We start from the raw sequence: 14,448 nt of genomic DNA on the forward strand, positions 1-14,448 counted from the left end.
CAAAGTGAATGATTGACGCACAATAGCAGGAAGAGGTCATTGTTTTTTTTTTAATTGACAATTTTAAAAAGATACAGGAAAAAACTAAAAAGTAATTTAGATTTAAATCCTTAATCTGGTCATAATCATTCTTAATTACCCTAATGATTGATCATGGGACACAAGTTAACATTGGTTTGGTAAAGGTGGAACAAAACAAAATGTTAGGTGTCTTGCACCCACTCGCACTTGTCAAACCTTGAAGTGGTGTCCTTTTTTTTTTTTACATTATGTCTGCTTCCACTTGTTATTCTGTTTTACACCTAGCAATTGTCTTAGTTTAATCCAACCTGTGTCACCTGTCCTCTGCAGTACAAAGGCCGTCAGCAGGTATCACTCTCCTTTCCTGGTGGACCGCTACAAGAAGCTGCAGCAGCTCCGTGAGCAGCTGCTGCTCGACTGCCAGAGGGAGTGGACCAATTTTCTGGAGTATGACAGACAGCTGTGCACGCACACACACCTGATCATGGATTCAGATAAAAGACTGTTAAAAACACGTCAGTCTGAGGTTTAGGAGTTTGCCTCCACAGCTCTCAGGCTGACAGAATTAGTCTGTTTTTTTGTCAAGTACCCCGTCAGTGCTGTCTACTCAGAACGCTGTATGCACTTGCCTTAATTTACACTTCAAAATCTCTTTGCTCTTTTCCTCTGTAGTCAGTTTGGGGAGCATTACCACACCATGAAAAGGGCTATTAGTCACCTAGCAACCATGGACTGTCTCTTTTCATTGGCCGAGGTGGCTAAACAGGGGGACTATTGCAGGTGATGTCTTCTCATGATGACATAAATATTGATGCATGTGCCTGAGTATGTATTATGTGTGTGGGATTGTGTGTGTGTGTGTGTGAGTGTGTGTGTGTGGGGTGGGTTGTCCTATGTCATGTCCTATAGTCTCAGACAGGCTGTGTGTGGGTGTATGCACCGTGCTCTGTAGTGTGCTCTGCCAGAACACCAACATCTCTCCCACTCACTCACACACACTCATCTTTGTAATGTCTATTTCTGCCATACACATTTCGTTTCAGCTTTTCTTCTGTCTGCATGGTTTTACTATAGGTGTCTTCTTTTTAACTTCAGCCGTCTTTAATTTTCTTACTTTCATTCTTTTGATATTTTTTTTCTAAGTAGGAAAGCCTGTATCTTAACATGTTTATATACAGACATATATATATATGTGTGTGTGTGTGTGTGTTAGGTATATTCCAATAGAAAGGGACCAATGCAGGCCTCTTTGTTTGTGGCCAATATTGGGTTAAAACAGATACAGCTATGTATGTCCCATGGAAGAAGAAGAACACTTAATCCTCCTCGAATCAGTGCCTATTGAAAGAGGGGATTCTCAAACAAATGACACAAAAAAAAAGACGTTTTGTTGTAATATTAACTGATTAGATAAATGGGAAACTGCGAGTGCGACGTGGAAACTTTTAATTCTAATTTAATAACCTCTTTAAAAATCTCATAACATTGCTGTCCTGCATTATATGCCGTGACTGTGACAAGGACTTCAGAAAGACCTCCCCATTATTTAAAATTCAGTCAAATTAATCCCCTTTATCCAAGTGTTTTCTGTTCTTATTTGTGCTTCCAATCATCCATATGCTGCTTTTGAAATACAAAAAGTAAAAAAAAGGAAAGAATATTTCAAATTGTTCAGTTTCAAGGCACCTGCTATCAGTCCCTAATATTATGCTTTATTATTATTATTATTATTATTGCTTATTATCTTTTCTCATCCAGCCTTAGTATGTGCCTGTGTTTGTTTGTGCATGTTCACTATTAATGTAACTTTTTATGTGACCACTTGCTGGCCCTTTTTTTATGTATAAACATAGATGTGGGGTAGTAAAGAGGTTAATTGAAGTGAAAGAGAAGTCTTAATAAGTGAAGCTGTGAAACCATGAGTGTTTCTGAATGTTTTTATTCCGTGTTTACTTAACTGATTGTGTTTCTGTGTTCAGACCAGAAGTGTGTGAAAATCAGCACCAGATAATGATCAGGGATGGCAGACATCCAGCGATAGATTTGCTGATGGGAGAACAGAACCAGTATGTGCCCAACCACACTGAACTACAGGTATATATACACACACACACACACACACTCATTGTGGGAGCTTTGAAACAAAGAGGACCCAGAACACACAGACATTTGCCTGCTCAGAGACATGCACGACACACACACTCACTTCCTTGCTAGGTTGGAGTGGGTGTAGGTTAATCTTGCAACAGAAGCACAAGCCAGTAGGAAGAGAAGCCAAGCTTTCAGTCCACCCACCTCTTCAGCTGTGCAGGACAACATGCAAATATCGTATTCTGTCTCTCCTCGTTTGCCTTCAGTCTATGTCACAGTTGGAGTCCTCTCCTCTTCTCTCCTGTCCTTTAGGGCGATGGCAGGAGAACTATGATAATCACTGGTCCTAATATGGGGGGCAAGAGCTCCTACATCCGCCAGGTTGCTCTTATCTGTATAATGGCTCAGATGGGCTCCTATGTTCCAGCCTCTGAGGCCTGTCTGGGTGTACTAGATGGCATTTACACCAGGTATGGCAACAGACTCACAAATAAAAACAAACTGCATACAATGACTTGTGGGAAATTTGCAGTCATTCTATGCTTTTTGGAAGTGACTTATTAAACTGTCTTTTAACATAAATCTTTATTTATTTTGAATTGTTTACTGTGCAAAATAATATATATTAAAACTAATTATTTTGTTAAAGGTGCTTTTTCAGTTTTTGTTATCTCGTATTGGTCCCCCTTGTGGCACTAAACCAGCTCGGATTAATTGGGCCCAGAACACAGGACTTCTGCCATTGTTCTGTGTTGTCTGGCCCCAGTACATTGGTAGTGGATCGTTGGGTTCCTTTTGATTGTGTCTTGGACTGTTGGAGCTTCAGCTTTGTTCCAGTGTGACACCCAATAAGAGAGAGATCTGGGAAAATTTGACTCTTTGGCCCCATCCTTATTCCTTTCTTGGCCTTACCGCTTAGCTCTATCCCTCCATTTTGCAGAGCTGCCCTTTTTCTTTTAGAGATCAAGTCCTAATTGTCATCTAGCAGTTTGACTGGGGTCCATATAGATTGTAAGATTACCACTACTCCTTGATTCCTAAAAGAAAAGATGAACCTTTTTAAGGCAAAATGGAGTGGTAAGGCCAAAGGAGAGGAATTTGTCTTGGGCTTTTGAAGTTCTTTGAGGCACTCCTGAGCAGTTTCTGCTGAGTGGAATGAAACATTATTGGGATGGGAGAGGCCGCTGTTGCCATAGAGAGCTTTTGCCATGGGGGGGAGGGTGCTTGATTTACAACAATGTTTAGGTGGGTAAGTACATGTGAAATATAATATTTCTAGTCTTTCTTTCTTTATTTAGGACTATGATTGGCCCTTTTTTGTACCGTTTCAAATGTGCAAAGAAATTATTTTTGGAAGAAGTAGATAAAGGGAAGTTGCGGGAAGTTTGTCAAACAGTCACACAAACCCTCACATTCAGACAAGCTCTAAATTAACCAAGATGCAAAGATCTACGAGCTGCTTAAAGGTGTCCAAGTTTGCCTTCAGTTTTGAGTTTGGGACTAAAATTCTGTAGGTTTAATGTCACACTCAGTGGTTCTCTGAGTTTGTATAGTGTAAAAGAGAAAAATAATACTAATTCCTGTTCATAATGTTTTTGGTGAGATAATTCACGAAGCACAACACGTAATTTTTCATTCAGACTGGTTTCTTCTGTCTATGTACTATAGTATGAACAATATTTGTCAGGGTGAATTAAACCTAAATCTAAGAATTTGTCCTTATTAAGCATCATATATTATTATAGGACATTAATAAAGTGAACAAAACTTGGAAAATGTACATGTATATATATATATATATATATATATTGACAGACACACGTTTACATACTGTCAAAAATTGATACCAAGTTACTTTTTCTGTCTATGTTGACAAGAATGGTCACCATGACAACAGTGACTGCGCATATTTTCACCTTTGAACGCTCTTTAATAGTGTAATTAAACATAAGGACACCAGAGAATTACTGAGACATCGAGGAGGTCTTGCTCCCCACAAAGCCCATCATTTACCCCGTGTAACTTTCACAGTCTGTGACACCATCAGGTTTATTTTTAGGCCTGACACTCAGTCTAATCCCTTTTAATCCATTTTGTTGCTCACCACACAGGAAGGGGAAGTTTGTAAGGGTGGGACACAAGACACGAACGAGAGAAAAGGCTGACTCTATTGTTCATGGTTTGATATGGAACAACACTCTGTGTTGTAGAAGGCCTCAGACAATAAGGCTTTGTTGGAGAAGATCTTTTTTCCCGATGATTATTCTTATTATGATGAGAGTGGCAGTAAGCCCTGCATGTAGTTTCCACTACATATTAATGTGGAACACAGGCCAATATATGGTCTCTTTTATTTTCCCTCTGCTGCACTATGTGATTAGCCCTAATGGTTTGCAGATGTGTGTAATTGTCTTTTTTTTGTGGGTTTAAGCTTGTTCTCATATATTAACCCAGTGGGAGCCAAAGACTTGTCAGCACGTCAAAAGCATTTATGTGTGTGTGTGCGCGTTCTTACCTCTAGTTTTCAGAGAAATATTCAGGGTTTTTAGGCTTCATGTTTGAAGTCATTTTGGCTCGTTCTCATGTCCAAGCATTCAGTTTAGGGTTCGATTTCAGACTCCGGATAAGATTGAGGGGGGTTTTAAAAACACATCTAAAGGCAAAAACAAAACAAAACAAAAGCAATGATTATTAGTTGGTTAGATAATTGACTCTAGCCTGGGCTGATAGAGAGTAATATGATATGATAATAAAAAAAAACATTTGAAATGATGTTTACTTTTAATTCTTCTGCAGTCCCTTACAAAAATAATTGATTATTTGACCATTCATACCTTAATTCTGAAATTCCTTTTTTTTTTCTTTCATGACGCAGTTTATTACATAAGAGTGTGACACTATGATGACAGTTTGTAGATGACAAGTATTGTGCAGCTCTAGTAGAAATGATAGGAATGAGGGAGATAAAGTTATTAAGTAACATGCGACACCAATCCTCCACTGGATTATAATGAAAACCTCAAAGTGGAAACTACAAAACCTTTTAAGTACTCTTTAGTCTGTGCTTTGAAAAAAAGATTTAGCTCTATCCAGAAAAAAATATTCCATTCTATAAACTATTGAAGAGAATAAATGAACAAAAAAGGCTTAAGTTTTGGTTACAGGTGATTCTTGTTTATCGATAAGTAATGCAGTTATGCAGTAATTAGTGTTAGGTTTGGGTTGTATTTTGCTATGTTGTAATGTAACAGGTGCCTGCTTTTGTTTAATTTGGCGTTGGCTCACACATGGTGGTCAGTATGATGCTCCTCTCAGAAACGGTACAACTTGGTGCTGAATATTATTCACAGCAAAAGTTTTTCTGTGTCATTCCTAAGTCATACAAGCCATGGTAATCCAAAGCAGAGGAAAAGAAGAACAGGCATAAAAATACAGCCTTTCCCTTTGTGGGCAACAAGAAACTTTGAAAGATTTTCTGCAAACACAACATCCTGGTGCACTCAAACTCAACAGCACCGTCGCACAGAAACTGATTCAAAACCTTAAAACATAAACTGTATGGCTTTGCGTTTGCTGTGCAGCGAAGCAGTGCCCTGACCTTTTGTATGGGTGAAACTAAACAAGCATGGCACAACACAGGAGTGCCAGCTCCTCAAATAAGTCCCAGTGATCCTTTTACATCTCAAAGAGAAGGGACACTCTTTGAGGAGAGTAATGTCTACATCTTGGACAGGGAAGAGACACACGGTTTGAAAAAGTAGTGAAGGAAGCCATTTATTGTTAAACAAAAGAGGTGACTTTAGGTTGCACCTACCGAACACTTACAATGCAGCTTTGACTCTCCTTTCCAGGCAGTTTCGCAGCCATTCACATCTTGAATGTTTGACGGAAACATGCTGGTTAGGCAGTCAAACAACTCAATGGTGAGAATGATCTGAAAGCCACACGGACTGGGGCAAATGGGTCGGTGACATGAGTGATCTCGACAACTGTTAAAGTTTGAATGTTCCAGCTTTAGCTTACCAGCGTAAAACTGCCCACCAGCCAGTCTTTTGGATGAGAGATGGAATGTCTTCAAGAACTAGAAAAAAAAGTCCAATTGCATTTATTCAAGCATTTAGTATCCACTGGGAAAGCACACCACCACTGTATCAGCTTCTATTAACTCCATCTGTTACCTTTGTGATAGAGAGCAAGCATTTTAATTAGAAACGAGGATGACAGAGTGTAAGATTGTAAGATCTTGAGGAGAATCTGTCTTGAGAATAAACGCTCAATCAATTCTTACTGCTGTGTCAAGCATGACAGACGCAGCAGTGGGAATTGCCTTGTCTCAAGTGAGACAGATGTGAGTGTGTGAGATTTATTTGAGTGAAATAAGCAGACTTTTTGTATTGGTGGGGTAATGAGATGGAGCATCGTTATCTAATGGGTTGTGCTATCTAAAATGATCCAGATTATTAATTATGATGAGGACAAAGAGAATAACCTGGATTAAATGTGTGTTCAACCTAACAGAATCTTGGTTTTATTTTTTCTGCCCACACAGAAATATGCTTCCGCTGTCATGCAGTTGTTTGAGCCTAATTCTGCATATTTTTGTCCTTATACAGGTTATAAAAGAGTACAGCAGCAGCCTGAAGTGTGTGTGTGCGTGTGTATAGTAGCTGACGGATGCATATCTGTATGTGCATGCATGCAGCTGCTGTGCTTTCTTGTTGGTATTGAGTCCTGAAGGTTATAGAGCACATTCTTCCATGCCTTCATGGTTGTTATGGAAACAGCAAGAGGAAGCAGAATGTAAAACTGTGTTTTTAAAGGACATTTAATCGACCATGGACTCCATGCAGTGATTATACCACCTTTTATGAGAGTCTCTTACAAGCTCTTCTCCCATCAGAAGAATGTAGCAGTTTTGGATCTGTTTTTGTTTTTTCAGTCCAGAAACATGGCTGATTTCCAGGAATGTCAAAGGAACTCGCAAACAGTGGCGAGTGTTTTGTTGCCAACAGGTCTCTGGGTAACAGCAACACCTACTGCAAGTGGGTGTTGTACACATGTTGAGCATGTGAGAAAATGCTGTGTTCTACACCGACTCATTTGTTCCTGATTTTTATTTTTTTTTGTTTTATTTATTCATTTTTTCATAGAGCTCTCGTATCAGAGCGGCTGTGCCATCTTGTAGGCGGTATGCAGAGATGGTTAGGCCTTTACCACTCTATAGGACATGGAGGTTTATATCAGACTGTCATAAGCTGTGCAGAAATACATGATTCAAAATGTTAAGCAAAATCAGGGAAGAGCACAAAATAACTGATGATAAGACCATGTGTTGATGGGCTTTCTGTACATTAATCTTGTGTATTTTCTGAAAGATTTTCAGCTTAACTTTATTCTTTGTTTTTATGTCTTTACAAGGCTGCCCGTTTGATTACACAAAGTGGCTGCTAGTGTTTTGATGTCCATTTAAAGGTATCATACCTACGGTGTTGCTTGAAGGTTTGTGAATAGTCTGGGGGTCTCTCTTCTTCTGCGTTAAGAAGACCTACAGCATCCTCAGATTTTCTCACAAGTCTGAAAAATAGACTTAATGGACCAACTAAAACAAATGAGGCAATTTATAATTGGTCATTTATTTATTGAGTAAAACGAGCTTGTATTACATAACTGTGACTGGCAAAGTATGTGAACCTGTGCTTCCAGTATCTGGTGGCACATCTGTCGTGCAACAACTGCAACTGCAATGTTTCCACTAACTGCTGATCAGTTTTGTGACATTTACATGTAAAATTCAACCCCTTCTGCCCCAGATGCCGTAAAACAGACCCAGTCCATGACACTACCACAGCCATGTTTTACAGAAGGGATGAGGTTTTTTCTTCTTCACAGAATTGGGGTCTTTTCCTTTTGATAGCATGACAGAAGTGTATTTAGTAAAGTTTTTTGAGAGCAGTGGCTTTCTATTTACAGGCCTGTCATGCTGTCCAGTGATGTTTTGATAGTGAATTCCTGAACCTGAACAATATGAGAGAGACCTTTAGCTGATCAGAAGTTCTCCTGGGATCCTTTATGGCTGTCACGCACCCTGCTCTAGAAGGGATCTTTGTTGATCTATCCCTGTGAGGTCAGGTGTATATGAATGGTCTTGAATTCTCTCCATTTGAACACAATAAGTCTGTCTATGGATTAGTGGAGTGCAAACTCTTAAGTTTTGTAACCTTTTTCAGGACAATGAGCATCAACAGCTCTAACTCTGAGGTCCTCAGACATCTCCTGTGAATCTTCCTATAAGTTCTCATACTTTTTTCACAGAAATATGTAATATTGGATGATTTAAAAGTATTAATTTTCTCAATTTAGTTATCTACTTGTAGAAGTTCCGTGAATAATATATATGTATATATACATCTATATACACCATCCATACTGTGTGTACATGCTTTTGTATTTTTTTTTAGTGGTGTATATATGGCATAATCAAAGTCTGATTGATTACATTAACAGAAATCAACATTTTATGTAGCACATATAGCAATGCAACAGGGTGAGGTTGAGAGAGTTGCTTATGTTGGTGAAAAGTAGATTGGTGCCATGCAGCATGTAAGCAACATGATGTAATGTTACAGGACCTAACATACTAACAAAAGTATCTTTTCTGATTCATCTCACCTTGTATTATAACAGGGCTATGTGTTACAATATAGCAGAGAACGTTTTGAAGGGCTGCAAGCTTCCAAATGAAATTTGCAATATCTGACCAAACTTCATCTGGGGTGGGGACGATGGTGATTATAAGTTCCATTCCAATCACTAAAAACGTGACGGGGATAAACATGCTGCTGTTGTAGTGCTGCGTATTTCCTATTAGTCATGATGCAGAGCACCAAAGCAAATGCCTGGAGTATATAAACACGTTTCATTGGTTTTATGATGGAAATCAACCGCAGCTTCAATCTGTTCTGATTTACAGCCTACAGTGAGCAGAGGGAGAAATGATTGTGATCATATTCTTGTCATTAATTTAAATCTGCACATCGGTAATCTCACCGACAAAACTAAGCAAAGCAAATGCGATAGAACAAGAGAGCTAATTAATTATTACTTATCAATAGCAACAATGAAGCTAATATCTGTCATCCCGGGCCTTGCTCGTACACTGTATCAGTGTGTCTTGTTTTTCTTTTTTAAACTTTTTTTAATGATGCAGAAGAGTGCTGTTATCTAGTTGTATGTTTCTGTGTGATGTGGTACTCTAAGGCAAAATCATGTGGTGCATGGCTGGAGCCTCCAAAACGACTTGGAGGCTCTTAGTTTTAAGGTTCCCTAACCTCTTTAGTGTTGCTTTAAGACCTCAGCTGGTACAAAACTTAAATCACCAAATGTCTCCTCGGAATGAGTTTGTCCCTTTCATTTTGGAGCTGTAATATGTGTGCAAACTGTTTGGCTTTAGAGTTTTCTCCTCTCAAAATCTGATGTGACTAGGAGTCTTTTCATCAATTAAACCAAAGTCAATATAATGACACAGTGACGAGATAAAACCATAGTTCTCTGAAAGGGATAAAAGACTTGCTAGTGCCAGATAAACACCGGAAATGTACCTATCTGTGTTTTTGGAAAAACAAATTGAATCTATTTTCAGGATCAGTGTGTCTTTGTTGGAAGGAGGGACTCATTGAAACCAGCAGGGCGCCCACCTGCTGGAGTGTTGCTGTGTTTCTGCTGAGCATCCTCTCATCTGCGGACAGGCACCATGATCTGATTCTGTCCATCCTTTCTGCCTTCCAGTGTAGATCTGTCATAATTTCCCTCGAGTTCCTGGCACGCATGCAGACGCGCGCCGTACATTGGCGAATTAGATGCAGCAGCATGTCTGCCACGCCTCTTTCCTGTATGGCATGTGTGGTGTAACCATGGTAACCCCTTTTTGTGGTTCATTCATAGGTGCGGAATATCAGGCAGGGCATGAAAAAGACAGATTTAGAGGTGAGAACCACTGACTGGCAGAGAGATGTGGCATCTGTGATTCATCTGGCAAAAATTCTTCATCAGATGAATCGGCTCGCTGTCTGTCAGTCTGTCTCAATACGTCAGAGGAGCCCTCAAAAATGGTGTGGAGGCATTCAAAGAATTCAGCATATTGGTGTGTTGGTAATCAGTAAACATCTGTTCACATGCACACAAGGCAGTCTAATTCCACTTTTTGATTTTCTGTCCCTGGCCTTGAATTTCTACAAAAATCATTAAATGTAATTTCACATGAAATTTATTTGTCGATACTTTGATTCCTTTAAGTCTTTAAGACTGTCTCGTAAATTAATTTAATGTTTGGCAGTTTAAGTAAGAATGTTTTTTCTCTTACTTTAACACATGAATGTTTTCCCCCCTCTTAATTGGTCATATTTGTGTTAATCTTGTTTCAGTTTGAAGAATACCAACTCGTCGCACATCCCTGAGATCATTTTAACACCTTTATAACTGTCCATCGTTTTTCTTTCTTCATTCTGAGTAGCAGTCATGGGTCAGGTTGCAGAGTGTGGTGATCCTTAATTCCAGTGACAATGTTTGATGGCTTCAAAGGGAAATAAAGGCTTTATATCTGTAATGTTTGAGATGGCTTACAGAAACACGAAGAACAACTAAAACAATATGAAATATCAACTATTATTATGAATGTCTCCAATATAGTATCCTGAGTTGTTTTGAACTTGTGTTTTCCAGCCAGATGACCAAACTGAGCATCTGATAGTTCAACATGAATTTGGCTTCTACATGAACAGTCTTGGCCTCAGTTATACCCAATTGGCATAACGGCTAATGGGAAATTAGGGCAGCAATAACATAAGAAAACTTTCCAAATAACACCAATCTTTTCAAATCACTTCTTCAAACCTCATTAGAATAAATCTTTCCTGATGCCCATCTATTTTGTATGTGCTTAGTCCGGACAACAATATGTTGACACCCACGCTCCTTTCTGAGGTTGTTTTATATTGTTTGTCTTGGCCGTTAGGAGATGGAACGTCTTTTAGACAGCGATGCACTTTTTTGGTTGGGGAAAGATACACAGAGCTTTGAGCTCAAGCCCGATCAACGCCTTTGGAACGTGCATAAGTTAGTCAGACCATACTGCACGGCATTATAGGCAGACACCACTAGCGTTGTTGCTTCTTACGGGAGAAATTAGCTGCTTTCAGGTTTCACCACTCTGAGGAAGGCCTGCCCAGAAGAGTTTAGCAAAAATCCTGAGTTAAAATAGTTAAAGAATAAAGGAAAATGTTAACTTAGTTAACCTGAACCAGCCATGAAAGGATGGTACTGATGAGGTACAGTTTCTTTCTTTTGTTTTTGTTTAACTTAGAAAAGTGAACTTCCGGCTGTTGCTCTCTCATGGTCTTCACACCCATCTTTTTTTTTTTTCTCTTTTTTAAAATTTTTTTATTTTTTGGTGCAAAGGTGGTTTTACCACTGAAGAACTCTTTGTAGCAGCAGCTTCATTTTTAGACAAAGGGCAGATTCTTTGGTGAACAATTCAACGTTTTTATGGACCGTTTCAGTTACTTCCTTTTTTTTCTCCCTCTTTCTTGCTTTTCCCTTCTCAAAAAATCTTAAAGAAATATTTTTCCATCAAATTTTTTAATTATTATTTTTTTTTAATCATTTCTAGAATTGCACTGTGGATATTCTCAGTTCCTGGAACATATAGGCTGAGTTGATGGTAGAAATTCAGTAAAACTCTCATCATCGTGTTTTCATTTTTCATTTAAGCAGTTTCAGATGGCCACTGTAGTTTTTCCTGCACATGTGGGAATGTAGGTTGAGGTTGGGGTTTGAATGTGTGATTTATAGCGCTACATGGTCACTACATCCGACACACTGGACGCTTAATGTTGATTGATCTATGAACGCATGAGTTGATTTAGCTTACCTGAAAAAGACCCGTTTTTGACTTTTCATTTGATCTAAAAGCAGTCTCACATGTTGCTTTCAGATGTTGATAATCTGCAGTGCTTTAAAGGATTAGTGTACATGCGACTCAATGCTGGAGACCTGTAAAACAAAACCAAAAAGACCCGCCAAACTTTCTCATGTCATTGTTGATGGCGTCATCTGTGACTGACTGCAGATCACACAATATAAACCAGATTGTGGTCTAACACAGCAGACCTTTAGGCGTGTGAAGGAACAGTGAGTGCCACAGTTGTCCGTTTAATCGTTTTTATTGTGTCTTGGTGGAAGTTCTCAATCCTGGCATTTATGATTGTTTTCCAGCTGGATTTGGCAACTCTTGCAATTCTGTGATCTTTATATGACAAACAGTGTTTTATTCAATCTAATTTAATTTCAGAGAATAATGATATTAATAACTTTAAAGTTGTAAAGTTTCTTTACAGTATGTGTAAACATTTTGCTGTTATTTGGATGTGTGAAAGTGATCTCAAAGTCAGAAATGCTCAGTAGTCTGATCTGTTTAGCACCTTACGTCACTGTGTAACTTTTGCTCTTTGACCCCTCTTTTCTGTTTGTCTGTTTGCTTATTAGAATGGGGGCTTCAGACAACATCTACAAAGGGCGCAGCACATTCATGGAAGAGCTGACAGAGGCCTCCGACATCATTTCCAGAGCAACAGAGCGCTCACTGGTCATCCTTGATGAATTGGGACGGGGTACAAGCACTCATGATGGGATTGCAATTGCCTTTGCCACCCTGGAGTACTTCATCAGAGACGTAAGTTTTTGTTGTGTGATGTGAAGAAAAACACTTCTGTCGAAGGTAACTGCATGGATGTTAACAATCCCAAATCAATTTATCTTGTTTACAAATCCATGAGCACTGTGGGATCTTGACACTGGCCCGCATAATCATCAGAGTAATAGCTTTTGTTGAGGAGGTGTGTGTATATATCAGTTTATGTGTATTCTTATGTTGCTGTTGCTGTTTTGCTGTGAAACCAGCTACCAGTGGGGCTTCAGAAGAGCAGCTCACTAAGCAGAGGTACAGAGAAGCAGGATCTATAATGTCAATATCAAGTGAGAGAGCAGGACATCGTAGAAAAGCGGGGAATAAAGAACAGTGACCCCAGATACCCAAGTGTTTAAGGGACAAGCAGTTTTACAGCAGTATACTTTATCCTAAGCATACTTGAGGCTGATGACCAGGTGTCCAAGATTCAATTTATTCATCATTACACATGATTTATCTAATTACAAATCATAGACCCCCTGCCACAAAGAATGCATCACAGCAGAAAAATGTGTTTTGATAGACTGAAAATGAGCCAAAAACTTGGCTGACATCATTACATACACATTAGCAATCCCGAGCATCAGTGACATAAATGATGACCTCGTTCTGGCTTATAGTGACACGTTTTCTGCTCCCTCTTGTCCAAGCTTATGACAGAAGAGTCAGAAAGTCCGAAAATCAGCTGAAATCAAGCTCAAACCGAAATATTAACTAAAGAGTGCAATGAGAGAAACCCTGTTTGAGTTCTTGTTTGTCCATCATTTGTGATGTCCAAAATAGCTGTGATGGTTAGGTTTGCGAGTTTATCTCATTAATCTCCCCCGACACTCGATAGCTTCCCCAGAGTTTCAAACACCTAACTCTAACCTCGAGGGTGAAGGAAGGGCTGGGTAATGCTTTATGTCAACAGTGAATCAGCTCAAAGATATATAAAATGTGTGTGTTGGTGGCTGTTATACTTATTGGGGTTCACATATATTTACATGGTCACACTGAGGATTTAACTTTAGGGAAAAGAAAGAGCATCCCCCATAATGTCTATCAATCCATTTTAAGTTAAAGACATGTTTAAAAGTTTAGGATAGAGTTTGATCTATGCAAGCACTGGTTGCAGTTGTGTAAGTATTCAGAAACTGAATTTAGAGTCAGTGCAGTGTTCTCTAAGTCATGGAAACATGACTGTATGTGTTCTGCTGGGAGAACTGCCACAGTCAAGAGCCCTTGGGGTATTGCGCAATGTTGCATATCTACATTTTAGCAGAACAGATGAGTGCAACACTGAGAGATTGAGAGTAAGGAGTTTGTATTTTTAATGCCAACGCTGGCAAGTCAGGCATTGCATACATGCAGAGAATTTACATTAAATGTGTTTACCATTTTATGCAGAATAAATAAAACACAACTCACAAATGCTGTTTGACATGGGTTATGTACTTCAGGCTGTCCCCATCTTAAATGCTGTTGAGATTCTGCCTCTCTGTAGTCTTTTTATACTTAACCGTATTACTGACCTGGCTCAGCCTTTTAGAAAATGTTGTTTTGAAGTGTTGTTATATCTTTACCAGTTGGTAGGTGTGCGTCTAGTGTTAGTG

The 14,448-nt window shown here is 39.1% G+C and overlaps 1 protein-coding gene across 4 annotated transcripts in view; it reads left to right on the forward strand.

Annotated features, from left to right (window-relative positions):
- The window catches only part of msh3 (mutS homolog 3 (E. coli)), a 42,223-nt gene that overhangs the window by 19,073 nt on the left and 8,702 nt on the right, over nucleotides 1-14,448 (forward strand). For 3 of the 4 annotated variants that reach the window (XM_072387621.1, XM_072387622.1, XM_072387624.1), the window contains exons 17-21: nucleotides 319-468; nucleotides 694-801; nucleotides 2,001-2,115; nucleotides 2,425-2,582; nucleotides 12,652-12,838. In XM_072387621.1, coding sequence (XP_072243722.1) covers nucleotides 319-468; nucleotides 694-801; nucleotides 2,001-2,115; nucleotides 2,425-2,582; nucleotides 12,652-12,838 — 718 coding nt within the window. The remainder of the gene's footprint in view (nucleotides 1-318; nucleotides 469-693; nucleotides 802-2,000; nucleotides 2,116-2,424; nucleotides 2,583-12,651; nucleotides 12,839-14,448) is intronic. The other variant, XM_072387623.1, reaches the window with a different exon arrangement.

The sequence above is a fragment of the Leuresthes tenuis genome, unplaced genomic scaffold (genome assembly GCF_036924035.1).
Source record: "Leuresthes tenuis unplaced genomic scaffold, fLeuTen1.0.hap1 SCAF_6, whole genome shotgun sequence".
NCBI lineage: Eukaryota > Metazoa > Chordata > Actinopteri > Atheriniformes > Atherinopsidae > Leuresthes > Leuresthes tenuis.